The sequence below is a fragment of the Galeopterus variegatus genome, unplaced genomic scaffold (genome assembly GCF_000696425.1).
Source record: "Galeopterus variegatus unplaced genomic scaffold, G_variegatus-3.0.2 Scaffold1421, whole genome shotgun sequence".
Lineage (NCBI taxonomy): Eukaryota > Metazoa > Chordata > Mammalia > Dermoptera > Cynocephalidae > Galeopterus > Galeopterus variegatus.
In genome coordinates this window covers 155,817-182,928 of record NW_007727532.1, presented here as the reverse complement: position 1 = coordinate 182,928, position 27,112 = coordinate 155,817, and the positions used below count along the sequence as shown (strand labels likewise).

General features: G+C 39.0%; 1 protein-coding gene across 1 annotated transcript in view; it reads left to right on the top strand.

Moving 5' to 3' along the window:
- The window catches only part of ENOX2 (ecto-NOX disulfide-thiol exchanger 2), a 53,154-nt gene that overhangs the window by 12,561 nt on the left and 13,481 nt on the right, over positions 1-27,112 (top strand). The window contains exons 3-6 of the mRNA XM_008576892.1: positions 613-825; positions 4,472-4,578; positions 12,765-12,879; positions 24,040-24,221. Coding sequence (XP_008575114.1) covers positions 613-825; positions 4,472-4,578; positions 12,765-12,879; positions 24,040-24,221 — 617 coding nt within the window. The remainder of the gene's footprint in view (positions 1-612; positions 826-4,471; positions 4,579-12,764; positions 12,880-24,039; positions 24,222-27,112) is intronic.

The following is a 27,112-nucleotide window of genomic DNA, read 5'->3' as shown; positions in this document are numbered from 1 at the left end:
GATCGCACCCCTCAGTGCCGCTCCCGTACCGGGCCGGGGCCGGCTACGGGATCGCAACCCTCAGTGTTGCTCCCACACCTCGCTCAGCCAGTGAGCGGCCAGTCTGTATGTGGGATCCGAACCCTCGGCGGGAGCGCCGCCACGCTTCCCAAGCAGCGCACTGTAGCAGTGCGCCACCGGGCCGGCCCCAAGGATTGTAGAATTCTGAAGTCACCTCACTAATTCATACCTCTCCCCACCCTTTCCTTCTCTCTCTCTCTGTTACACACACACACACACACACACACACACACATACAGGTTAAGAAATTTGTAATATGCGAAAACTATATCAGTACAGAAAAGCTTTTTAAGGAAAGAAGAAACAATTTTCTTTCTGAAAATTCTTCATCCACCACAACCAATCTATTTTTTGAGACTTTCATTCTTTCTGTCTGCCCACCTGCTGCCTGTGTGTGTACATATGTGCATACATGGCTCCTCATCCTCAGCAATTCATTTAACCAACACTGCCAAAAAGCCACAGTGACCTCCTTGCCAGCATGTTGGAAAAACACATCAAGATTTGGTTACCTTTAATAGTTCTAAAGATAAATTCTCTTTTTTTTTTCAGATGATTCCAAATTCTCAGAAGCTGTGCAGACCTTACTCACCTGGATAGAGCGAGGAGAGGTGAACCGTCGCAGCGCCAACAACTTTTATTCTATGATCCAGTCGGCCAACAGCCACGTGCGCCGCCTGGTGAACGAGAAAGCTGCCCATGAGAAAGAAATGGAAGAAGCAAAGGAGAAGTTCAAGCAGGCCCTTTCTGGAATTCTCATTCAATGTGAGTGGAAGTTAGAGTTTTGCTGCAAGGGTGAGAGGGCACTTTCACTTAGCCATCACTTGGCTCCACATAGGAGCCCAGGCCTACAGAGCCATCCTGTGTCAAGGGGCAAGGCTCCCTTCTTCACTGCGTCTGTTCTCCTTATACTGCAAAATGCCCAAGCTCCAGTTTCACAGGATACATGTGGGCACCTCCTGTTTTCATGTTCTCTGGTATATCTACTTTAGCTCCTTAGAAACACTGATACTCAGGCCACATCATGCACTTTTACAGCCCTGGGCTTCAAAAAAGGGTTGGATATTTTATTGTTGAAGTTAGGATATAACACCAGCATTTTAAAGCAGGTTTTCTTCAGATTTGCATCACTGTCATCATGTAACATGCTTTTTAAGACCTCTATTTTAGTGATAAGTGTAATCATATTTTACATAAATGATTGAATAAAAAACAAATTTGCTACTTCTGCATTTCGTATTTAGTTTCTTTTCTTCCACCCCATTTGCTGAATGTCATAGACAATGGGACAGGTTGAGAAGCCACCGAAATGGCCATTTTTAAAAAGAAATACCAGACTTCTGATCAAGTTGGCAGAATAGATGGTACCAGGTATCACCCTCTCTCACAATCGACCAACTTACAACTATTAAAAAGCAATGGCAGCCAAGCTGGGACTGCTAGAACTCAGGGGAAAAGGAAGAGAGACCTACAGAGTTCATGAAGGCAGGAGAAGCCACAAGGAGAGAAAGAAAGGACTGCTTCAACCATTTCAAGCACCAACCACTTCAAGACTGGCCCTGGTGAGCACACAGAGCAAGATCTGGCAAAAGCCAGAGCTGTGCCCTTCGTATGAAGTTGCTTGAAGGCTGCAGGGGAGAAGAGGGACTTGGTGGCCCCCAGGCCAGCAAGACCACTAACAGGATTCCAGTGGACCCACATAGGAGTGAGGGGCCACAGACAACTGAAAAAAGGAGCCACTCACAGGCCAGTGAGTCATAGCAAGGGACCAGCAGAGCAGCACATGGCCTATACCATGGGAAGTGTTTGGAACACAGGGGGTGGGGAAGACAGGCCTACCAGGGAAACATTGGGGCACAGCATGGACAGCTGATCTGCCCTTCAGTCAGCACAGGACCACTCAGAGGAGACTGGTCAAGAATATAGAACTGCATGGGGTGCAGTTTGCTGAAAAGACTCAGGCCCAGACCAGAGTTTCCACATAACCCAGGTGTACTGGACCTCACAAGACATGGAAGTGCTTACGAGGCCAACTATTAAAACCTGAGCTGTACCACAGTTTCCTTATCCTACTCTGCTATAAAAAAGAATGAAATACTGCCATTTGCAGCAACATGGATGGACTTAGAAAAAATTATATTAAGTGAATGTAGAAAAAATATTATTAAGTGAAATAAGTCAGGCACAGAAAGAGAAATACCACATGTTCTCACTTATTTGTGGGAGCTAAAAATAAATAAATACCCAAACAAATAGGGGTGTGGGGAAGACACAACAATCACAATTCGTTGAACTTGTTAAGACAAGCTAACAAATATGATATTGATGGAGAGGGGGAGAGGGAGGGGCGAAGGAGGATTTGGTAAAGGGACACAAAAATCAACTACATTGTATATTGATAAAATAAAATAAAATAAATAAATATGAAAATATCATAAAAAAAAATCTGAGCTGTACAAAAAGCCTTCCCCAGATAATCAGCAGCAAAGTGGCAATTTAGCTCAACCACAGGGCTCAAGTGCTGGTTCCCACAGGAAGTTCCCCCCACTTTAGAAGTAACCAAAGGTCAACAAATCAGTTCCAGTGCAGAGTTTAAGTAATGGGAATAGCAAATAACCCAACACAGAACTGAAAGAAAAAACAAAAAAACGTACACATTAAAGACAAAGTTCTGATATTAACTAGTAAAGGTCTAACACCACCAAAAACACCTGTAAAACCTAGAAGGACTAGAGGCCCACTGGGCTCCCAAGCCAGGGTGAGAGAGGGCCAAAGGTCTCAGCCACACCTCCCCCAACATCCGCATCCAGCCCAGCGATGACCAAGCCACAGCTGGAAGGCCCCCAGGCTCCCAAGCAGAGGTGGTAGGGGCCAAGGACCTCAGCCCCATCCCCCGACATTCACATCCAGCCCAGTGATGACCACCAGGCCACCAACAGAAGTTCCCCAGGCTCCCAAGCCAAGGTGGTGGGGGGTCAAGGGCCTCAGCCATGCCCCCTGACATCTGCATCCAGCCCAGTGGTGACCACTGAGCCACTGCCAGAAGGTCCCTGGGCTCCCCTGCCAGAATGAGGGGGGGTGCCACAGGCCTTGACCATGCCTCCCTCCCTCCTTACCCCACCCTATCTCCCCTTTCCCCTCTCCCCCTCCCCACCAACTGCTCCACATCTTAGAATATAAAAATAATAGTAAATTAATTAAAGAAATACCACTCCAAACCTACCCAAGGTCTCTTAATTGAGACAGATCAGATAAATTCTCAAGTAATGTTTTTGTTCACCATATTATAAAATTATGCTCTCATATTTTTTCAGTAAGGAAGTGAATTCACCTTAAGAATATGGGTGCAGTTTTATGATTTTGCTTTTAAGCAATTATGGTGCAATCTTTCTATACTTGAGTTCTCACACTTGACTCACATAATTGGGGTTAAGGGGGTGTTGTTCCATCTTCCACTTGTATTTTGAAAGTATTTCTGGGCATAAAATCCAGGAGGCGAAAGCACATGTCTTCAGGACTTCAGAATAAGGAGAAAAAGAGAGCAGTAAGCATCATGGGAATATCAATTTTAAATCATTAGAAGACAGGGTACAAACAGGGCTGTAAAGAAAAAAAATAACACGTCTGTTCTTACTGTGAACAACCAGCTAAGCAGGAGCTTTTGTCCTGCTTTTCTTTTTACAAAAGAGTCATGTCTAAGCTTCCCCTCTCTTGAACTGGTTAGGATAAAGCCCCAGAATATTTGTACACATTTCTCCTTTTGACATTTTAAGAGACTCTGAAAAATACTCTCTAGGACTGCACTTACATGGTATTCTTCCATAGAACATATTTCTCCAGTCAACAAGCCTATCTAGGCAGACTTAAAATAGATTCAATCCATCTTAGATTTTTATTTGATGCTTTTGGTTAAACGTATCTCAGAATAGTAAAAGGATGAATTCTGTTGAAGGGAAGCATCCAAGCTTATTTCAGAGGGCTAGTTTGTGAAAGGAGCCAGTAGTAGTAAGTTGCCGGTACCATTTGCCACTTGCTTTCATGCTGTGCAGGGTCAAAAGTACTAAATTAAACACAAGTATTAAACTAAAACATTTATTATGGCTCTTGCCTCTCCTGCCTGAGTGAATACAAACTGCCTGTATTAAAACTTTCATCACCATTTCACCCCAAACCTCTGGAGTTTCTTTTCTGTATATTGATGTTTCTTCTTTTGAGTCCCCTTTAAAATCACAGTACCCCAGAACACATAGCCTTTTCCAAGCACAACCACAGCCTAGTATAATGTTATAGCAAGAAGATACAACAAGTCTGATGCATGTCTTTTATTTTACTTCTTTTCTCCTCTCTTTTGCCATCCCTCGATGATACTCTGGCCTGATCCAACTGTCCAACTGCTGATTTGATGCTGTAGTTGAGCAGATAGTCGCTGTGTACCACTCTGCCTCCAAACAGAAGGCATGGGACCACTTCACAAAAGCTCAGCGTAAAAACATCAGCGTTTGGTGCAAACAAGCTGAGGTTGGTAACTTTTTGCCCTGGTAGCCCCTCAGGGGGACAGTTTTTTAACAAGTTATTGATTTGGAGTTTAGCCAGAATTAAATAGTTCCAAGCTCCCATGGTCACAAGTCCCTAATGAAACACTAAGTTTTGTTCTATAGCCTGTCACTATGTCTAGACCACCTGCTGTCAAAAGGGTAATAAATATGCACGTGTTTTCTTGAATGCATTCTGCTGGATAGAAACCTTGGTAGTGAAAATGTACTTTTCTGAGCTAACTAGGCTTGGGTATAACAATAATTATTGACCTATGCTTCCAGTGTTAGTAATATTAGGGCTGTCTTACATTTATTAGAGCGTTTTGACAGTTTAGACTAGAAGCTATGGTTACGTTGGAGCATTGAAATTTCTGAGCTGCTTTTATCAAACCCATCCAGGCACCTGTATAGGTGGCAGATTTAAAGGTAACAGAGGACTCTGATATCAGGTTAAGGTTGACACACCCCTCCGCCTATGCTCAAGTGACATTTTTAGCATAACACTAGAATATATGTGAGGTTGCTATTCTGAATCCAAAATTAAAAACTAAGGTGGGAGGTTTGTTTTCACCAATATGCCTTTGGAAATGGTAGTAAGTATGCCTCAGGTTCTTCTGTTCCTATGGGCAGCTTCCTTACCCAGCCCTGATACCTTCAATCTATATATGCAGCAACTTTTTCAACCTCGTTTCTGAGTCCTCTTTGCCAGTCTGGTAGCAGGCCCATTATATCTATCATTTCAGGTTGTCATATTCCTTAACATTTAAATAGCATTTATAAGACAGTTATATTTATAAAGCACTTTCATATTGGTTATCTCACCTATATGAGCCTCAAATAGACATGATGTAGTAGAAAGAATATTGAACTTGGAGTCACACATGAATTCAAATCTCAGTTCCTACATGTTAAAGCTGCTTAATTTTGAGCAAGTTATTCAGCCTATCTCAATCTCTATTTCTTCACTTGTAAATCAGAGATAGTGAAAATCTTACAGGATTAAATGAGTTAAGAAGTGTATAAACAGTTCGAAAAATATAAATAATATTATTTCAATTTATTATTAAGGGATAATGAGTAGGTATAGAATCTATGCTTTACATGTAAAGAAACTGAAACTCAGAAATGCTAAGTGATTTATAGAAAATTACACAGCTAGCAAGTAACTAGAAATTATTCTTCTCACTCTGAGCTCTGGTACAAACTGCCTTGTGGACTTGAGTGAGTCATTTAACTTTTGTGGACCTTTGTTTTCTAAACTGTAAAGTGAAGATAATAATCTATTCTCTATGTTCTTCATGAGGATATATGAGATAATTTGAAAACCATGAAGAACATTTAAGGGAAAATAAGGCAAACCCTGCTCATAAACTGATAGTCTCTGAACCGTCAGTTCTGACACAGCAAAGGGATCCAGGAGTCACCGGAGAGAAATCCCTGAAGACATCATCCAATGGGTAAATAGAGTCATAAAAAGCCAATAGCATCTTTAAAAAAAAAAAAAAGAATTAGGAACAAAAATGGAAGCTATTGTCTTACTGTAGCACAAAATGATTTTAGAATCCAAGGGTTATCTCATGTTGTTGACCCTCAACAAACAAAATTCAACATTGCAATTCAAACGTTTGCTCAGCACCTCTCTGTCTCAGGCATTATGACAGGCAGTGCAGGATGAAATGGTCTTTGCCCTCAGGGAGCTGGAAGGGTAACGAAAGTGATCAAGAGGAAGAGTGAAGTTTCATACACTAAATTTAAAATATCCAAACTCTTCAGAAGAATAAAGGTTGAAAATTGTCCAATATGTCTTACAATTGTAGAAAAGCAGTATTAAGCGTCTTTCTTTCAATACTCATACACTTGTATCCCTCTTATGGGTTAGAAGAAGCTATCTGAACTGCCTCACCCTTCAATTGCCTTTTCGTAGGAGTAAGGGAGCCTCTAATTGGAGCACTGACTTGTAAACTACATTGCAATGAAATATTCCCCATCAATATTATCTATCAAGGCTTTGTGTATCAAACCTACCTATCTGGTGGTATGTACTTGAGTTTAATTATGTTCACAGGAAGGATAGCTGTGCTAATAAGCTGGGCCTATCTCTGGGCCTATAGAAAACAGAGCTGTGCACCCTATTACCGAATATTAATATCAGAGCTTCCTTGGCAGAGTGGTGATGATAAAGTACACAGCCAGTGTGACCTACCTAGAGCTACATGTTTCATGCTGTGCTTTTAGACTTTGTAGAAACCAAAAAAAGAAGTTTCCTGAGTTATTAATTGGATTAAATGATTAAATTAAGTTCCCCCTTTGGTACCTCAATCCTGATAAGCAAAATTACTGAGAGGACATAGCTCATGAACTTCCTCTGGCATTGCATTCTCTAAACCTAAAAGATCTCTTCTACTTTATATTGGTGCCACATTAAGTCATGGTTTATTTTTGTTTTTATGTTTGTTTTTGTTTTTTACCTGTGCAAACTTTCACTTAATAGCAGGCAACTAAGAGGACTAAAAGGAGGTATCCTATGGGAAGTGAAGAAAATGTCCTCTTAAAGAAACTGTCCTCTTAAATTGTGGCTGCCTCTTAGCACCTCACTGGAAATCAGAGCATCTCAGAGACTTAATCAGCTAGACTCGCTTTTTCTTGAGCCAGGTATCAAAGCCACAACTCATCAGTCCGGCTTTTCCTCAAGGTGGAAGTTTCTGACATCTAACCTTTTTACCAGTTACCTCTGGGAACTATCAGCTGGTGACCTTCTCATGTCACAAAGTACCTCTTCCTTGTCTCATTGTCATTCTTCTACCAGTAGCCAACACTCTTACTCTGCTGAGAGAGAAGGTATGGAGTAAAAAGAAAAAGTCTGCACTTTCAGGGAGTTTAGGCACTAGCTTAGATAGCATATGCCAGAAAGATTAGTTTGCTAATGAGTCTTTTTCATTGCTTTACTTTCCTGATTTGTAAGTGTGTGAGGATCCTACTAATACAATTGAAAAGCATAGTCAGAGAAGGCTGAAATCCCTTTCCTTACTAAAAGTTAGTGTCTATGGTGACTTTACTGGCAGTTCTGTGTGTTGTTGGAACTCTTTCTGTACAGAATCCTTTAAAACCTGCATGTTTCTTTCAAGCTGGCCTGGATTAGAAGCTAAGCCTTGGATGATGTACAAAACTAGATCCAGAGCAATAGACATGAGGATAAACCCCCTTGTAGTCTCCCTAATATGAGGTATCACACCGTTGGGCCAGAAAAAAAGAGACTTGATGATTGCTAGTGTTCTTATAAAATGAAATACTACGATTGCTAAAATAACTTTCTGTCTAGATTTACAGGCCTACCATTCCAAACTCTGAAGAACTGTTGCAGATAGATATTAAAGTCATCCACGTACCCTTGTTTTAGAACCCACTAACACTAGCTATTGCCTTTCAGCCATCAAAAAACATTTTAACACAGTTTGGATCAACGTAATTTGTATTTCCATTATGTATCATACAATAGACATTGATTAACAACCTGTGTTTGTGCTCTGCCTTATTGTATTAAATGATGCCTCAGAATCAAATTCCTACATAAGTGCAGAAGCTATCTCTCTATCCTCTGCTCCTTTTCATTCCCTCATTTGACCCCTTCCCCATTAAGTTTCCTGTTAATGTTGAAAGTCTGGGGAAGTAGAATTTTGTTTCACATTTAATTAACTAATTTTCTGGTAATCATCTTCCTATCATAAAACATGAATAAGATGAATTTAATGCCACATAAATTTTTGTAAAACTATAGTTATATTATTAACATGTAATCATTTATGATATGCTTACTTTATGATAAATCAAAAATGTCAGCTGGTGCAAAAGTGATTCTTGTTATGCATTTTCATCTGTCTCATGTTTTAGTTTTATTCTATATGAAAGTGATTTGTCCTCCATTGTAGAGCAGTGTATGAATTTCTAAGCTTCAGAAAAAGTTACTACTACAACAGACTCAAAGTCATTATAATGCATTTCCAGAAGTCATTAACAGTTCACTGTTGAAATGAAAAATACTGCAGATCTACTGTGGGTGGGAGAATGGTATAGAAACTTTAGGAGGCTGTCTTACCATTTTTGTTATAGTTTATCAGTGATGTCAATTTCAGGTAGAGATTTACAAATGCAAATGGCTGGAAAATGTTTTTGCATGCCATTGCTACTCTTTGGGTTTCAGCACTGGATCGAAATGTCAGGATAGGAAATGGCACAAATCTGGGAGGCAGCTATTTCCTTTGCTGTCTGCACATCAGTGGTTCAGAGTCCTCCCCTGCCTGCACTTATGTCCAAGCTAGATAGAGTGCCTTCCTCAGGTACATGACACCTTTTAGCCCTTCCCTCCGAAGGTATTTGTTAAGGTTTGCTTCCCAAAGTAGAGCTTTTCTGACCCAACCAAAGAATGCAATAAACATTGATGTCAGATATCAAGTGCTTTAATGGTAAGGTTGTCAAAGAATTAAAATCTCAGTCACTTTTCTTACAGGTACTGTCATTTACTAAGTGCTTTCCATAAGTTTACTTTAGTATGGTACCCCATAACCTCTAATGTTTCCTTTGCCTTTGATCTCATTTGTTAATTTGGGTGACGTAGTAAGTATTGGGTATTTATAGAAGAGTAATGATATGAGCCTTAGTTTTGTTTTTGTTTTTGTTGTTGTTGTTGTTTTCTTTGGAGCTAAGAAGGATTGTCCAGTAGGTAGAGGGCTCTGAGCTCTGCTATTTTGTCTGACTGACTGAACAACTAGGAACAACCTTCTCCCTTTTTTTCTTACTCTCATTTCATTATCAGCTAAAGCAACTGATAATACTTGTTCCTGAAGTATTTTGAGGCATTTTGGTAAAATTTGACCATAGGTCTGTTATCTTTTTAGGGATTTTTGAAGATGAGAAAGACCTCTAATTAAGTTATATCACTTAATTACTGAACATTTTATATTTCTAGGAAGAGATTATGCTTTCTTGCCCAGCTGGAAGCAGAAAGATGCTTTGTGGATGCTGAGCAGCTACAAAACATGTCTTAGCTCTCAGATTTTTCTGCCCTGGGACATTTACCTAAAATGAACACAATTTACTCTTCTGAAAAACACAGTAACTTTCCCAGGGTCAGGTGACATGTTTGTGAATCAAGAGTTGGTGTCTCTTTATACTCTCTGACAGTCTACATTTTTGTTAGGCAACTAGAAAGCCATGACTTTTCCTGATGCAGTAAATTGTACAATGTTCAAATTTGCCAATGCCAAACCTAGTTATAATCACCTTTCCAATATCAGCTGTTTGATGATAACCAAAACCCAGACTCCTGAGATAGAACGAATTCTCAGAAATGAGAAATTCCTGTATCGTTCCCTTTGCAATGAGTTTGAATAAGACATAGTAAATCTCTCTCTTGACAAAGCCCTTTAAAGTTCATTTTTCTTAAGTAAGTCGTTATTTTCTTCCATTTTAAATAATGCCCCTGCAGTATGTGGGAGATACTATGTTAGCATCTGATTTTTCTATTACTTCTTAACTATCAGTGATGATGCTGAATAGCTCACTTTTTTTTAAAGGGTCTTTTATTTCTTTTTAGTAAAAACTTGAGATAGAAATCATTTTTCCTGATGAAAGGGATAACAAAGAAGGATATTAGTTAGGATAGTGACAAACTAAAACATTAATTATTAAGAAATTCTTTTCAAATATTTATAATCCCCCTAAATGGAGGCGATTTCCTCCACAGCTTTGGATATTTCCTGTATAACAGCCCAGTATGTGCTAACCTAGGCAAGGAATTCTTTGATCAGTACTGAGGAGCCTGTTACAGGCATCAGGTGGCCTCTAAATGATTTCAGTTTTCTCCAAAATGCACAATTCTCATGCTTACTTTTTTTAAGTGACTTTTCCAGTGTGATCTTGGTCATATCCAATGTTCTTCATGCCTTCCTGAGAGTCTGTGTTTACATCTGGTAGCACTTTCCCTCAGACTGAAGAACTTTCTTTAGCATTTCCTGTAGTGCGAGTCTGTTGGTTATGAATTCTTGCATTTACTTTTGTCTGAAAATATACTTAGCTCATCTTCATTCTTCAAAGAATTTTTCTCTGAAAATAGAATTCTGAATAAACAGATATTTTTATTCTTCAACTTTAAAGATATTATTGCACTGACTTCTGGACTTTATTGTTTCTGAAAGAAATCAAAGTACTCAAATTGTTGTTCCCCTCTATATAATGTGTTGTTTTTCTCTGGCTGCATTCAAGAGTTTCTCTTTATCTTCAATTTTCTGCAGTTTGACTGTAATGTTCCTAGACATGCTTGGAGTTCACTGAGGTTTTGAAAATGTAGATTAATGTCTTTCTTCAAATTTGAGAAACTGTTAACCATTATTTCTTCAAATATTTTTAAATCATTGTCCCTCCCCTCTCTTTCTGGGATTCCATTTTCATATATGCTAGACCTTTAGATGCAATCCCACCCTGAGGCTCTGCTATTTTAAAAAATATATTTTTTCTCTCTGTTCTTCAGATTGGATACTTTTATATTGTTCTCTCTTTAAATTCTTTCTTTATTCTGCCATCTCTATTCCACTTTGGGGCTGATCTGATTATTTCTATCGCAGATATTGTATTTTTAAGTTTTAGAATTACCCAGATGTGATAATTAGGAGACAAGGAATTAAAGCAACTATTATAACTATGCTCAGCGATGTAAAAGAAATAAGCTCATAATTAATGAAAAGATAGAAAATCTCAGCAGAGGAATCAACATTTTTTAAAAGAATCTTTAGTTCTTTTTATTTCCAGACCAAAGAACCTTTGGTTCTTTTAAGACAAGTGAACCCTTGGTTCATTTTTAAAGTTTCTATTTCTCTGCTGAGATTTCCTTTCTTTTCATTCATTATGAGTATATTTCTTTTACATCATGAGCATAGTTGTAATAGCTGCTTTAATTCCTTGTCTGCTAATTATCACATCTAGGTCACTTTAAGGTTGGTCTCTGTTGATTGTCCTTTTTCTTGGAAATTGGTCATGTCATCCTACTTCTTTGTATGTCAAGTAATTTTGGACTTTATCCTAGATATTATGAATATTATGTTGTGAAGACTGGATTCTGTTCTGTTTCTCCAAAGAAAGTTGACTTTGTTCTCTCTTGATTTAATGGTAAATTTATTTGGTTGGATTCAAGTTAGAAATTCTCTCTTGGATGGCAGCTCAAATCTTAGTTTAGTTCTTTTAGCCCTAGCTGTGCTGCTTGGAATCTCCTTTGTGCTTTTGTGACTCAGGGATCATGGAGAAATTTAAATAGATCTTATATACCAAATCTGAAGCTCTCTCTCTTTAGCTGTCTCACTTCTAATATCTCCTCCTCACTTTCCAGGGGCTGTGGTTGCCCTGAACTTTCTTTTTGAGTTCTTTAGGCCATAAAAACTGTGGGTTCTCTATTAGAAATTTAGCCACCTTGTGAGGTGCTAACTCTGGTCCGCCTTCAGACTAACAGGCTCTTTAAAAACCCAGAGACTCACTCTATGCTGTTCTCTTCTTCCAAATGTCAACTCCTCTTCAGAATATACCTGCTTTTGTTTACTGTCTAAAGCCATCAAATAGTTATGAGTTTTGTTTATATTGTTTTGTGTTTTGTCCAAAAATTATAGTTATTATCCATGGGAAGATTTGTCTAGTGGGAGTTTACTCCTGACAGTTCATATTTACTGTAACTTCTAAACCGGGAAAACTCAATTAAGAGTTCTGTTCAGTAAAACTATAAGAGGAGAGGGAAGAGGATGACAAGCAGCAAAATTAAAGGATCCAACATGGGAAGGTGAAAATGGCAGTCCAGAAATCTACATGAGTAAGAAGTAAGGGATCTTTCATGGCCAGAAGTACTTTCTGATATGGGAAGGATACAGGAATCAAAGACTGCCAGAGATCTGGGTCTGGAAAGAAAGCCAAATGTAAGAAAGAGTGTACCCAGCTCTGTTTTGTGTGGTGAGACTATTTTAGTCTCAACATGCCCCTTTGCCTTTGCCTTAAGAGTACTCTGAGATTGTTGTTGTTGTTGTTTTTAATATGCAAAAAAATTTTTAAAAGATGTTTTACCTGATCCTTGACTCTGTTCACTTCCTCAACATTTTCAAGGCTTTTCCACCTAAAAAGCATAACTTCTAACCTTAGGAAATTCGCAACATTCATAATGATGAATTAATGGGAATCAGGCGAGAAGAAGAAATGGAAATGTCTGATGATGAAATAGAAGAAACAACAGAAACAAAAGAAACTGAGGAATCAGGTAAAGATAATGCTGCTTTGTTTTATTTAACAAACATCTACTTGCAGGGATGATGTTTTCAAACCTTTAACACCCAGTAAGTTATGGGCATCAACCCATCAGACTGGATGGCAGCTAGATAAAATTGATGAGGCCACGCAAGTACACACTGGCTGCATATCAACCCTGTGGTACAGGATTTTCTGTGGCCTTCATTTATTCCCATCTTCTATTGAAGTGCCTAATTAAAAGTGGAATTTCTAAGGACTCAGATCGCCATACCAGCCAGACACAAAAAAAAAAAAAAAAAAAGAAAGAAAGAAAGAAAAAGTGGACTTTGTTTACCAAGAAGCAGCATCATTCTATGTTTGGTATGGATTTATTAATATGTTCTTCAGCAGAAACCATAAAAGAGTATATGCATAAATAGGTAACTAGCCAATCTTTCAGGAAAGATAGTTAGATCCCTACACCACATACACCTTACACCAAAATTAATAACAGATGGATTTAAATATTAACAAAATACGTATAGCAAAAGAAATTATGGAAAAATATAGGAGTTGGTTATATAATCTGGAGTGAAGGTCTCCAAAGATAGAAATCATAAAAGATTTTTGATTAGTGTATCTGCATAAAAATTAAATATTAAATTTTCTTAAAAGTCACAAAGTTAAAAGAGAATCAATGAACTAAGGAGAAATATTTGCAACATATGACTGTCTACCTATCTGCTGCCTTCCATTGTAGCTACCTGGGGGTATATTGGAAATCAAACAGGCGTCCACAAACAGTTGTCTGGGTAAAAGTCTTTTGCTCGTATCTAGTATAGTTAGGACTTCACTGTGAGACAGAGGCCACAGTGTGGGTTCCCAATGGGACCCATAAGACAAACTTTTTGAACAATAGGACAAACACTCTCCCCTTCAATTTTGTAGTAAACTATCCTGGATGAGAGATTATCTTGGGGGAGACCAGTCTTCTTAGGCACACCATTCCAGACAATCTAAGGAGCTTAGATTGTGGGAAGGTACAGTAGAAAAAGCACTGGACCTAAGTTAGAACAGAGTTCTAGTCTCAGCTCTGTCCTTCTTGACCTAGGAGTGACTGACTTCTTCCCCACTGAACCTCAGCTTTCACATTTGTAAGAAGTGCCTCATAAAAACCACCTAACAAAAATTTTGTGATGGTTAGATGAGTTCATCCATTCATTTAAAAACCATTATGTGCCAAGCACTGTGGAAACAGTGGAGATATAGTAGTATACTATCCCTGCTGTTTATGTGTATGAGAGACACCGGGGGCGAGGGGAGATGATAATTCAAATCTGAATTTCCAGGTTCCCGTACTTGTATATTGAAGTCAGCAGCTCTATAGCCACTTGAGTGGTCCTAGTTAGAATCTCCACTTCATGAATAGAAATTCTTAAGGAAAGAAAACCAACAAGTCAGACTTTTTAAAAAGCATTCATTAGCTGTTAACATCTGAATTTCCTCTATTCTTGCTCTATGTAGATTCCTAAGCATGCAAACTGCTATCTATATTGAATAAACCTGTTGTAATCAGTGGTTACTTAGCATTTTCAGAATAGTGAACTAATTACTGTAAATAAATACTATAAACTTATAGCCAAAATAAACAAGAGTTTAATAATAATTGAGCTATTCAAATTTTTAAGTGCTTAACCAGGATGCTTTATAGCTTATTAGTCTTTGACTTTTAGGATTGTCTCTACCTCAGTATCTACAGTATTGTATACAGAGTTTATCCAGTGTTACTATGAAGTAAATACAACCATAAGTTTGAGCATCCGCTTGATAAATTGCTGTGTTTGAAGAGTTAGTAGGACAAGAAAGGGATGTATGGGAGATTCAGATTGAATGCACTTACTAGGGTTATATAATTGCATTTTGCTTCTGTATCTCTTTTGAGTTAAAAGCTGTATTGGCTACTGCACAGAATCTTATTCGTTTAGAGACTGGAAACTCCCTGACAGATCATCTTATAGCTATTTTCTTTCCTGTTCCACATGCCAGGATGCTGCTTTGTCAAATAAAGCTATCTACAATAGACTTAATGGAGCTTACCAAATAGCTTTTCTCCCAGAAGCTTTCAATTCATTTTAATTCAAGGACTTTTGTGCATTTTTCTTTCCCCCGATCGTATCTAATTCTGTTATCTTGCTTCTGTAGTACTCAACTGCAGAAATCCTGCTCAGTGTGAGCCAGTGAGAGGGTCCTCAGTTTTTATCTGATCAGCTACATTTTAGCTATTGCTTGCTTCTAATTAAAAGCTTAAGCAACTAGATCTCAGAGTTGTTTTTTTCTCTCTCCATGATACCAAATTCCACAAGCCTATAGTATGTTTCTGGTTAGATTTTACTTCCCAAAGAAAGTAAAACCAGCCTAGAAATGTTACCTTTCCTTGGAATGCCAAGAAATGTTTATTCTTTGAGAGAGTCTATATTAGCCAGCCCATATTTGTGATGCAGTACTTGAATACTCTTGCCATGGAAGAAAGGACTTCTGTGCTCAAAGCAATGTGTTGAAGAGGGAGAATCACATCAAAGCAAATCATGATAGTGTGAAATGATTTCATTCTATTGTTAGCCATGACAGAGAATACATGTACCCAGTAAACATAAGAAAAGCTGTTTCCTCTCAGCATCTATCTTCTGCCTTCTTCACTTAGACTAGTGCTTCTGGACTTCATATACCTAAAAATTATTTGAGTTATCTTCAAAAAGTCAGAATTCTGGGCAGCAGACTCTGGTCTAGTTCATCTTTAATGGGGTTTAGGAATCTGCATTTTATTAGGGATCCAAAATGATTCAGATGCTGGTGAACCAAGGAGCACATTTGGAAAATATTGACTTAAACAAATTCTCCTTCTTTGTTTTAGCCAAATTTTTATATTCCTTTGGTATCCAATCTCCTTTCTCTTCCTCCACGCTTCACCTCCCATTATTCCCACTTTAAGAGTTTGACCAATTAATTAACAAGCACTATGTCCTATAAGCTGATGGAAATAGAAATGTACATCCACATAAAATGTAAGAAATAACACTTGGTGCCTAACCTGCAAAGTCAAAAGTACTAATTAGAATGCAGCAAGTACAAGATATATTAGTGTAGGTCAGAGTAGTCACAGTCAATGAAAACTGATCAGGGCCTTGAAAGATGAACAGGTTTGGATGACAGGAGGGAAGGTAATGCATCCTGATGGGGATGGGGAGAAAGAGTAGAAGGAGCAGGGCTCAAAGAGGGAAATAAGCATGATGTGTATAGGAGGATAAAAGATTGAAGGGCAAGATGTGTCCAGATTATGGGGGACCATGAATGCCATGCTTGGATTTAGCATAGTAGGCAGTATGGCACTATAAGCACATCTTGACCATGGCACTGATGTGATGAAAACAACATGAATTATACATCTTAGGAGATAATTTTGGATTGAGAGGCCAGACAGAGACTTTTATAGGAATCGCGATGTGAAATGAAGGTTGGGACTAGAGTGAAGGCAACAGGAACTGAGATAAAAATGGTAGAAGAAAGAGGAGGCAATGAAGAGTGTGAGATTAGCAGTCATGATTAGAGGAATAAACTAAAGTCTTTAGTGCCAGATTGGATACAGAAGATGAAGAAAAGGAATGAGTACAGAATGCATCTAGGTTTTCTAGTCTGGGAGGTTAGAGGATTGGTGGTTGTATTAATTCACTAGGACTGCCATAACAAAGTAACATAAAATGGGAGGCTTAAACAACAGATATGTATTGTCACAGTCCATAGGCTAGAAGTCTGAGATCAAACTGTTGGCAGGGTTGGTTCCTTTTGAGGCTATGAGGGAGAATCTTTTCCATGCCTCTCTCCTTGCTTCTGGTCATTTGAATGAATGGTTGTTTGAATGCCAGCAATCTTTGGAATTCCTTGGCTTATAGGTGCATCACCCCCATCTCTGCCTCCATCTCCATGTGGTATTCTCCCTGTGTGCATGTATGTCTCTATGTCCAAAATTTCCCCTTTCTATAACAACACCAATCATATTGGTTTAGGATCCACCCTAATGACCTCACTGTAACTTGATTACCTCTATAAAGACCCTGTTTCCAAGTAATGTCACATTCTGAGAGCTTCAACATGTCTTTTCTGGGGGAACACAGTTCAACTCATAACAGTAGAACTGATAGAAATGGACTGATGGATGGGACTGATTTGCAGAATATGATGAAATCACCTTTAAATAGTAAGTAGTTAGGCAGAAAGAATTTGTGTTCAAGTCAGAGTTGAAGAAAGTAGAAGGAATAGAAGATGGTAGCATAGAGGTGTTGGCTGAAGCCCTGAGAATATGAATAAATGAGTATGAAAGACAAGTGAAAGAAAGAAGAGCAAAGGGCTGAATATAGAACTTTGAGAGGCTACCCACAGTAGGGGAGAAGAAAAGAAAGAGGAGTTTGCAGAGAAGATAGAAAAAGATCAGTTTGAGAAGCTGGATGAAAACTAGAAAAGAATTGGGTTGTGGAAACCAAGAGAAAATTTTATAGAAATAGGGAGTAATTAACATTATCAGATGTTACAAAGAAGATAGTAATTGAGAAAAACAGTGTTGAGCAAGAGTTATTTTAGTAGACAGAGGTAGGAGCCAGAATATATGACACTAATAATAGAGAAAGTAGACAAAAACTACAGGTCAAGAAGTTGGGTATTAAGCAAAAGGAAATACAGGTATTATAAATGGTGACTAGAATTGGTAACAAAGTTAAAATTACATTGTTATTTGTTGTTCAATAAAAGGGAAAGAGGCCATGGAAAATGTGAGCTTGAAGTTGCTAAAGAATGAAGGAGTACTTATGGGTAATTATGGTATGGAATCGGAATCATGGGAAAGAAGAATGGGAAGTGATCCAAATTTAGGTGGAGTTTGCTTTAGAGAGGAGAGAATCCTCTTCCTCTGAGACAACAGAGTGAAAGCTGAATGTATATATGTAGCCCGGGCTTCTCCATACAGTAAGAGATTGGTCGACCATGGATTATAGAAATGATTTGTAAATGAGACCATGATGAGAGAGGAGCAGATCTGGAATAAGTGCTGTGGGCAGTATGGAAGGAAGAAATTAATGAGAGGTGAGAAACCCATCAGCAAAGGCCAACATGAGTCTATATTGCTTTAGCTGCCTGGTTCTGCAACTTCCTATAAGAGTTCTTTGCTGCCCAGGATAAGGAGCAGAGAAAGTTGAGGGAAGTGATTGTGAGTTGGGGATTGGCATGGTAAGCCTGGCCAGAGGTTTTCAGGAGGCTGAAGAATGCAGCGTGCTGAAAAGTTTGCAGTGGAATCTGTTTAGCCAGAAAGCAATTAATGGCCTGGATGAAGTTGGCCACTCTGAGATTAAGAGTTCTAGCAAGGAAAGAGAACAGAGTATCAGGTGATAAGGGGCAGTGAGATAACTGCTAGGTGAGGATTCTGTATTGGGGAGAGGAATTTAGAGATCTCAGAGGAAAAACAATGAGGTCCCAGGTCATCCATGCTGGCAGAAGCCTGACCAGAGTGGAGATAATGACCTATAGAGGCAAGGAAAGCAAGGCGTTGTGAGCTCAGGGACCCCATCTGAGATTTTGCCTGAACCAGCCTGCAACCACCCCAGTGCATCATGGTCATATTATCTCTCTCTTTCTTCCCACTCTTTGTTCTATCTGGCTTTTCCCCTTTGTGAATCACTCCAGCTCAAACTTTTTTTATGAGCCTTCAGAGGAATGTTGTAATCCTTCCTTCTATAATTTTGTAACCTTTTTTAGCACCTCCCGTAATGAGGCTTTGTGAGGGTAACAGAATCCCTGAATTTACTTCTATTAATTTTTGTTTGTTTTCTTTGTACCATTGAAGAAACCTAGGCATTAATTTATTTTTAATGGCACAAAATTCTTTTTGATCTTTTGTTGTACAGAAACACATCTGGGATTTTGCTCTTAGCAGCTCCTCTAAAAGGGGGAGCTCACAGGTGCCTTCATACTTCCATATTGCCATGATGAACTGGCAGCCTTCAGATCTGAGGAGCAACCCCCATAAAGAAAAATGTTCTTCCCATATAGGAAATAGTCAAAAAGGAGAAGCAGAGAACTAATGATGGCAAGATATGAATACATCCACTGTACTATGCTCTTTAGTATCAGGACTGATGGGTTCACCTACTCAAACATATTATTAAAAGGTAATATTGAACTTTTCAATGTCTGGCAATGTACAAAGAACTCCAGCTTCAGAAATGGGCCCAATTAATATTAAGTCTGTGAAAGAAAAGACTTGGTATCCTCATTAAAATGAAAAAAACCCTCATTTTGGAGAGTAAGAAATACATTTTGTAGGTAAAGTCTCCTCAGTAGCATTATAGGCAATCACATTTTCTTTTACTTAGTGACATGTCCAAACTGAGAAGATTATTATCTGTTCCTGCTTGGCTGCAGGTATCCATTGCTGCTCATCAGCATGCCCTTTCCCCCAGGACAGAAGCAGTCTCTTCTCCTCGTTTTCTCAGAGGGAAAATATTTTCACATTTAAACTGGAGAATACGCCTCTAACCATCCTCCTAGGTCTCTTCCCTTTTCCATGTGCCATGTAGAACATGAGCATAATTACTGGCCTATAGTATAAGGAAAAACAAAAGGAGGAAAACGAAATATCACTATTTTGTATTGAGCTGTATGGACTGCTGGAGGACAAACATGAAAACCGAAGCAGAAATAAATAACTGTCCATATGTAGGAGTCACTTGATTTACAGTGTAACCTGTATGCTATTCAGCCAAACTCTAGCTCAAGGTGCTGTCCTTTGTATTGGTCCAGTAAGCAAACCAAATATTTCTTCCTCTGACAGATAGTTAATGTCCCTTTTTCTGAACAGTTTTGTATATACAGTCAACTTCACTTGTAGCATTTTCTTTTGCTGTTGTGGTTGTTAAGAACAGTGCCTGTCTGATGAAAATTATCCCAGCCACTGGGAGAGATGGCAATGTCAGACATTATTTGGAGTGCTGGGAATCCAAGTCTCTGTGTAATGACTTCCTCTTCAAAGACACAAAATCTATTTTATTACAGCAAGAATTAAAATACGTATTAAAACCAAACATAAAAGTAATGTGTCATGCCAAAGGTCTTTTGTAATTTTTTAAAATCTAAAATGCGAGGTTTAAAACTGCCATATCAAGATAATTGCATAGCCATGCACAGAAAACAAATGTGGACACTGAGAACATCTCAACACTGCTATATCTTTCTAACCAGAACCCTTCCCATTAACTGCCCCTCTCTGCTTTATATAGACAATTTGATCACAGCAGCCTATATCAATACTTAAATAGTTTTAGAAAAACCTTTATGTTCAAGGCACTGAATTAGACTCAGTGCTTCCCTTAAAGGCAGCTTCCTTTTAAGAACATGGTTTTATCCTATATATTTCATCTTTGTAAAGCACAAGTTCTTTTCACTTATAATGTAGAGGATGAATCTTCTCTTTGAAATCCCTTTAGAAAACTCTTCTTCCACCGTTTATAGCTAATAATTTCGATAGTTTGATTTCCATTATTTTATTTTTACTTTCTTCCACCCAAGTGCCTCCCCATAGGCAGCTGTGAAAATTCATCTTTGTCAAATTGCCTTTTAACCTTCTCATATATTTAATATATCAATTTATAATTTTAATCCATTTTGATAATGACTCTTTTAATGGGCTTTGTGTTCTGTTAGTAATCAAAAAAATAAACAAACTAAAAATGTTTAGCATTTAAACAATAGATATCAGTGGAATCACATAATTATTTTTACCATAGTCATAAGCCTGGAACATACTAGGTACTCAATAAATGTTTGTTGATGAATGAAAAACCTCCAATTAAGTATTTTGAAATAGACTTTATAATTTTCAACCTTGAAAAATGTGCCCCAAACCATAAATAATTAAATTTAACCTGTTTCCCCATGTGTCTTCATTTTTTTAAATTAAAATTTATTTTTTTAGAGCAGTTTTAGGTTCACAGCAAAAGTGAACGAAAGGAGAGAGTTCCCGTACAAGTATAATTCCTGTCTCTAGAGAGGCACAGTCTCCCGTACTGTCAACATCCCCTACCAGAAAGGTACATTTATTACAGTTGATGAGCCTGCACTGACAGACACATCATTATCACCCAAAGTCCATAGTTTACATTAGGGTTCACTCTTTGTTGTACATTCTGTGGGTTTTTACAAATGGACAATGATGTTTACCCACCATTGTAGTATCTTACAGAATAGTTTCACCACCCTAAAAATCCTCTGTGCTCTTCCTATTCATCCCTCCCTCTCCACTAACCACTGACAACCACTAATCTTTTTACTTTCTCCACAGTTTTGCCTTTTCCAGAATGTTACATAGTTAGAAATATATAGTGTGTAGCCTTTTCAGATCGACTTCTTTTACGTAGTACTATGCATTTAAGTTTCCTTCATGTTTTTTCATGACCTGGTAACTAATTTCTTTTTAGCACTGAATAATATTCCATTGTCTGGATGTACCACAGTTTATCCATCCATTCACCTACTAAAGGACATCTTGGTTGCTCCCAAGTTTTGGCAATTATGAATAAAGTCACTATAAACATTTCTGTGCAGGTTTTTGTGTAGACATAAATTTTCAGTTTATTTGGGTAAATGCCAAGGAGCACGATTGCTGGATCATATGGTAAGAGTGTGTTTAATTTTGTAAAAAACTGTCAAACTGCTTGCTTTTGCTTTGGATTTAATTTGATTTGTTCTTGTTTTACTAGTTTCTAAGGTAAAAACTTAGATTACTGATTTTAGGTCTTTCTTCATTTTTAACATATGCATTCAGTGCTAATAATAATTGCATGGTTTCGAAGAGAAGTCAGATGTATTGTTTATATTTGCCCCTCTATAGGGAAGGAGATTTTTCCTCTAGCTTCTTTCAAGATTTTTTCTTGATTTTGATTTTCTGAACTTTGATATGCCTAGGTGTAGGTTTTTGGGGGCATTTATTCTGCTTGGTGTTCTCTGAGCCTCCTGGATCTGTGGTTTGGTGTCTGACATTAATTTAGGGAAATTCTGAGTCATTATTACTTCAAATTTTAATTCTGTTTTTCTCTCCTTTTCCCCGTATTCTCATTATACATGTTTACACCTTTTGTAGTTGTCCCACAGTTCTTGAATATTCTGTTATGTGGGTTTTTTAAGTCTTTTTTCTCTTTGCTTTTCTTATGGACTAAATGTTTATGTTCCCCAAAATTCATATGTTGAGACCTAATCACCAATGTGATGCTATTAGGAAGTGGGTCCTTTGGGAGATACTTAGGTCATGAGGATGGAGCCCTCACTAATGGGATTAGTGTCCTTATAAAAGAGGCCCCAGAGAGCTGCCTTACCCATGTGAGGATGCAGCTAGAATGCTGCATCTATGAATGGGAGAAGGCCCTCACCAGACACTGAAACTACTGGCACCTTGATCTTTTACTTCCCAGCTTCCAGAACTGTGAGAAATAAATTTCCGTTGTTTACAAGCTACCCAGTTTATGGTATTTTGTTATAGAAGCCCAAATGGACTAAGACAGATTTTTATTTTTAGAAGTTTATATTCTCATATCCTCAAGCTCAGAGATTTCTTTCCTCAGTCATGTCCAGTCTACTTATGAGTCCATCACAGGCATTCTTCATTTCTATTAGTGTTTTTGATTTCTAGTATTTCTTTTTGATTCTTTCCTAGAATTTCCATCTCTATGCTTTTATTATCCATTTATTCTTACATATTGTCTACTTTTTCCATTAAAGCCCTTTGCATATTAATCATCGTGTTTTGGTTTTTTTTTAATTCCAAGTCTGATAATTCCAACATTCCTGCCATATCTGAGCCTGGTTCTGATGGTTCTGATGTTTTCTCTGTCTCCTCAAACTGTGTTTTTTGACATTTAGTATGCCTTGTAAATTTTTGTTAGAATTCAGACATGATGTATTGGGTGAAAAGTATTCCAGTAAATAGCCCTTTATTTGTGTGGTGGAAAGGTTTGGGGGATGGAGAAGTATGTAGTTCTCTAGTTCTCTAGTCTTTTGGTGAGCCTGTGCCTCTGGACTGTGAACTAAACCAGTGCTTCTCAGGTGGGATAGGATGGCTGGAAGGGTGTGGAGTTGGGTATTTTCCATACTCCACGTTTGTTAGGCTCTTCTACACCCCAGCAGGTTAGCCTCTGCTAAAATAGTTTTCCTGAGGGCAGACCTTGATAAAAAGAACAGAACATTCTGCCATTCCAACTTTCAAAATAGTTCCTATTCCCCCTCCCCTGCCAGAAGCATAAGAGGTTTTTCCCTCTGATATTCACTGTGAGGACCTGGTAGATCTCCTGGAGATAAAACTCACAAAAGTGTGGGGACTCCCCTCTGACTGGGTCTCCCTGAAGTTTTTAATTCACAGAACTTGTCCACACTGAGCTTCCAACAATTCTTCAATTACAGTTTAGTTTTTTCTACCCTGGCACTGCTTCCCTCAGAGGTTTCTGCTCATGGGTTTCTGGCCTGGTAAATTGTGATTCTCTATATTCTCCTGTCTGTATCTCCAATTTGGGAGGGCAGTGGTTTGCCCTGTGACCTCACTTCTCTGATGATATAAAAAGAGTTGTTGACTTTCTTTAGTTTGTTCAGCTTTTTATTTGCCGTTATGACAGAGTGGCAACTTTAAGCTCCTTACATGCTGGACCAGAAACCAGAAAGCTTGCGTCTTAGTTTTTACATTAACCTTTCCTCTGTAGAACCAGTCAATGCTACATTCATTCAAAACATCTGTCAGCAAAATTATTGTGTAAGCAGTTGTCAGTTTGAGCCAATTAGTCCTATATTTTATTATTACAGGGCTGTTATCATTTTCTGCATTTCAAATAAAAGTGACCTATATTACCTGGAAATACCTTAGTTGTATTTGGGATGGAGAATATGAATCATAATGAGGACTTTTGTGTGTTGGAATCCTGGCTCCTTGACAAAAATGGACCTGTGTGCACTCGTGTCCATCTCTCGCTGCCATGGCCAACTCAGACCTAAAGTTCTCAACAAGAGGCTCTTTATACATGTTAATTTAAAATACCAAGTTTTCATGATTCTCTGGTGAACCACAAAGGAATATGGACATGTGGTTTAATATTTTACATTGATTATTTAGCCTTAGTATCACAGGCAGAAGCTCTGAAGGAAGAAAATGACAGCCTCCGTTGGCAGCTTGATGCCTATCGGAATGAGGTAGAACTGCTCAAGCAAGAACAAGGCAAAGCCCACAGAGATGATGACCCAAATAAGGAACAGCAGCTGAAACTCCTGCAACAAGCCCTGCAAGGAATGCAACAGGTAAAGGCATTTTGGTTTTCTGAGCTTTCTGGAAAGATAGCATCAGCTCCTCGCCTGTATTAGGGTCCCCTGTAAGCAAATAGAATATCAAACCTGTTATTCTTCTTGATGTTATATTTTCTGGTACAGGTAAAAAGGGATTATGTGTTGTGGCTAATGAAATATTCTGGTTAATATATAGTATATTAGTCCGTTTTTGTTGCTTATAACAAAGTACACTGAACTGGGTGATTTATAAAGAAAATGAAATTTATTACTTACAATTTCTGAGGCTGGGAAATCCAAAGTCCATCTGGTGGTTGTGACAGTGACCCAGGGGTCTCACATTGCAAGATGGTGGAAGCAGAGAGAGCAGAGAGAGAGACAGACTCTCTTCTTTTAAAGCCCTCAGAACCACAACCCTAACCACCATTTTTAATCCATTCACTACAGTGCAGTCCTACAATCCAATCACCTCTTCAAGGCTCCACCTTTTAATTACCATAAAAGGATTTCCCACCCTCTCAACAGTCACAGTGTAAGCTAAGTTTATAATATATAAAACTTGGGGGACACAAGGAAGAGTTTCAGGGAGTTTCGGGGGGGACATAATTCAATCCAGTACATTCCACCCCTGGCCCCCAAAACTCATGTCTTTATACATGCAAATATATTCATTTCATCCCCATAGTCTTAACTTGTTTCAACTCAAAAGTCCAAAGTTCAAAGTCTCATCTGTGAAATTAATACAAGTTATCTACTTCCAAGATACAATGGTGGGACAAACATAGGGTACATATTCCCATTCCAAAAGGGAGAGATAGGCCAAAAGAAAGGTATAACAGGTCCCAAACAAGTCCAAAACCCAGCAGGGCAGTCATTAAATCTCAAAGCTGGTGAATCATGTACCTTGACTCCATGTTCCACCTCCTCTGCACACCGGTATGGGGGTTGGGTCCCCAGATCCTCAGGCAGCTCTGCTCCTACAGCTTTCCTGGTCTCGGGCCACACTTCACCTCTTCCAGGCTGGTATTCCACTCTGGTAGCTCCACAAGTCTGGGGTTTCCATGGCAGTCCCGCTCCCACGACTCCACTAGGCATGGGACTGTTGGGGTTTCTCTGCTGTAACTCCGACCCCACATTTCTGCTCGGCATTGCTCTAGTGAAGGTTGTCTGCAGTGACTGCCTCTGTGACAGATCTCTTCCTGAGCCCCCAGACTTTTCCATATATCCTTTGAAATTAGGGTGGAGGCTCCCAAACCTCTACAGCTCTGGCATTCTGTGAACCTAAAGACTTCACACCGTGTGTATGCTGCCAAGGCTTCCAGCTTGTATCTTCCAAAGCTGTGGGTCCAGACACACCTTGGACCAATTTAGCTACAGCTGGAGCAGCCAAAGCAGCTGGGGTGCTGGTGCTGGAAGCAGCTTCCCAAGGTGGTCCTGAGCAGCAAGCCTGTGGAGGGCGCCTCAGGACTTTTCTCCAAGACCGTTTTGTCTCCCTAGGTCTTTGGGCCTGAAATGAAGGATTGGCCCCAGAGTCTTCTGCAATACCTTCAGGGCCCTTTTCCCCTTCTCTTTATTTTTTTTAAAAAAGATGACCGGTAAGGGGATCTTAACCCTTGACTTGGTGTTGTCAGCACCACGCTCAGCCAGTGAGCGAACCGGCCATCCCTATGTGGGATCCGAACCCGGGGCCTTGGTGCTATCAGCACCCACTCTCCCGAGTGAGCCACGGGCCGGCCCTCCCCTTCTCTTGATAATCCCTTTTCTTTGTACTAATCTTAGCTAATGGTCACTCGGCTGCAACATTGCATGCTCTCTGCTTCTCTACCACATGGCCAGGCTGCAAATTTTCTAAATGTTTACACTCTGCTTCCCTTTTGAATTCTGGCTTTATGTCATGCCTTTGCCACCATAACTCAGTGTAGGCTGTTACAAGTAGCTATGTAGCTTCCTTAATGCTTTGCTGCTTAGAAATTTCTTCGGCCAAGTGCTCTGGTTCACAACTCCTACGTTCCAACTTCCACAAAGTCCTAGGGCATGGATACAATGCAGCCAAGTTACTTGCCAGTTCACAGCAAGGGTGATCTTTGCCCCAGTTTCCAATAAACTTCTGATTTCTATCTGAGATCTCCTTAGAATGGTCTTTACAGTCCATATTTCTATCAGCATTCTGCTTGCCACCACGTAACCAGTCTCTAAGACATTCCAAACTTTCCCTCATCTTTTTGTCTTCTCAGTCCTCCAAACTCCTCCAACCTTTACCTAACACCCAGTTCCAAATCTGCTTCCACATTTTCAAGTATTTGTTATAAGCAACACCCCACTTCTCTGGTACCAATTTTCTGTATTAGTCCATTTTTGTTGCTTATTAAAAAATACATGGAACTGGGTAATTTATAAAGAAAAATGACATTTATTGCTTACAGTTTCTGAGGCTGGGAAATCCAAAGTCCATCTGGGTGGTGGTGACAGTGACCCAGGGGCCTCACATTGCAAAGTGGTGGAAGCAGAAGAGAACAAAGAGAGAGAGAGAAAGACAGACTCTCCTCTTCTTTTAAAGCCCTCAGAACCACACCCCTGACCACTACTGTATGGTCCTACAATCCAATCACCTCTTCAAGGCTCTACCTTTCAATTACCATAATTGGATTTCCCACCCTCTTAACAATCACAGTGGGGGCTAGGTTTCTAATACATAAAACTTGGGGGACACAATTCAGGTTTCATGAAGTTTGGGGGGACATAATTCAATCCACTACACATAGATAGCAGTGGATCACCAATTTTCAAAGAATGAGCATTCAGTGAAAAATATTTAACATTAAAACTACACTGAACAAAATCTAATCTTTATGCTTCAGAAGGTACTTCAGGATGTACACAGGGCCTTGAGATCTTTATGAAGATCT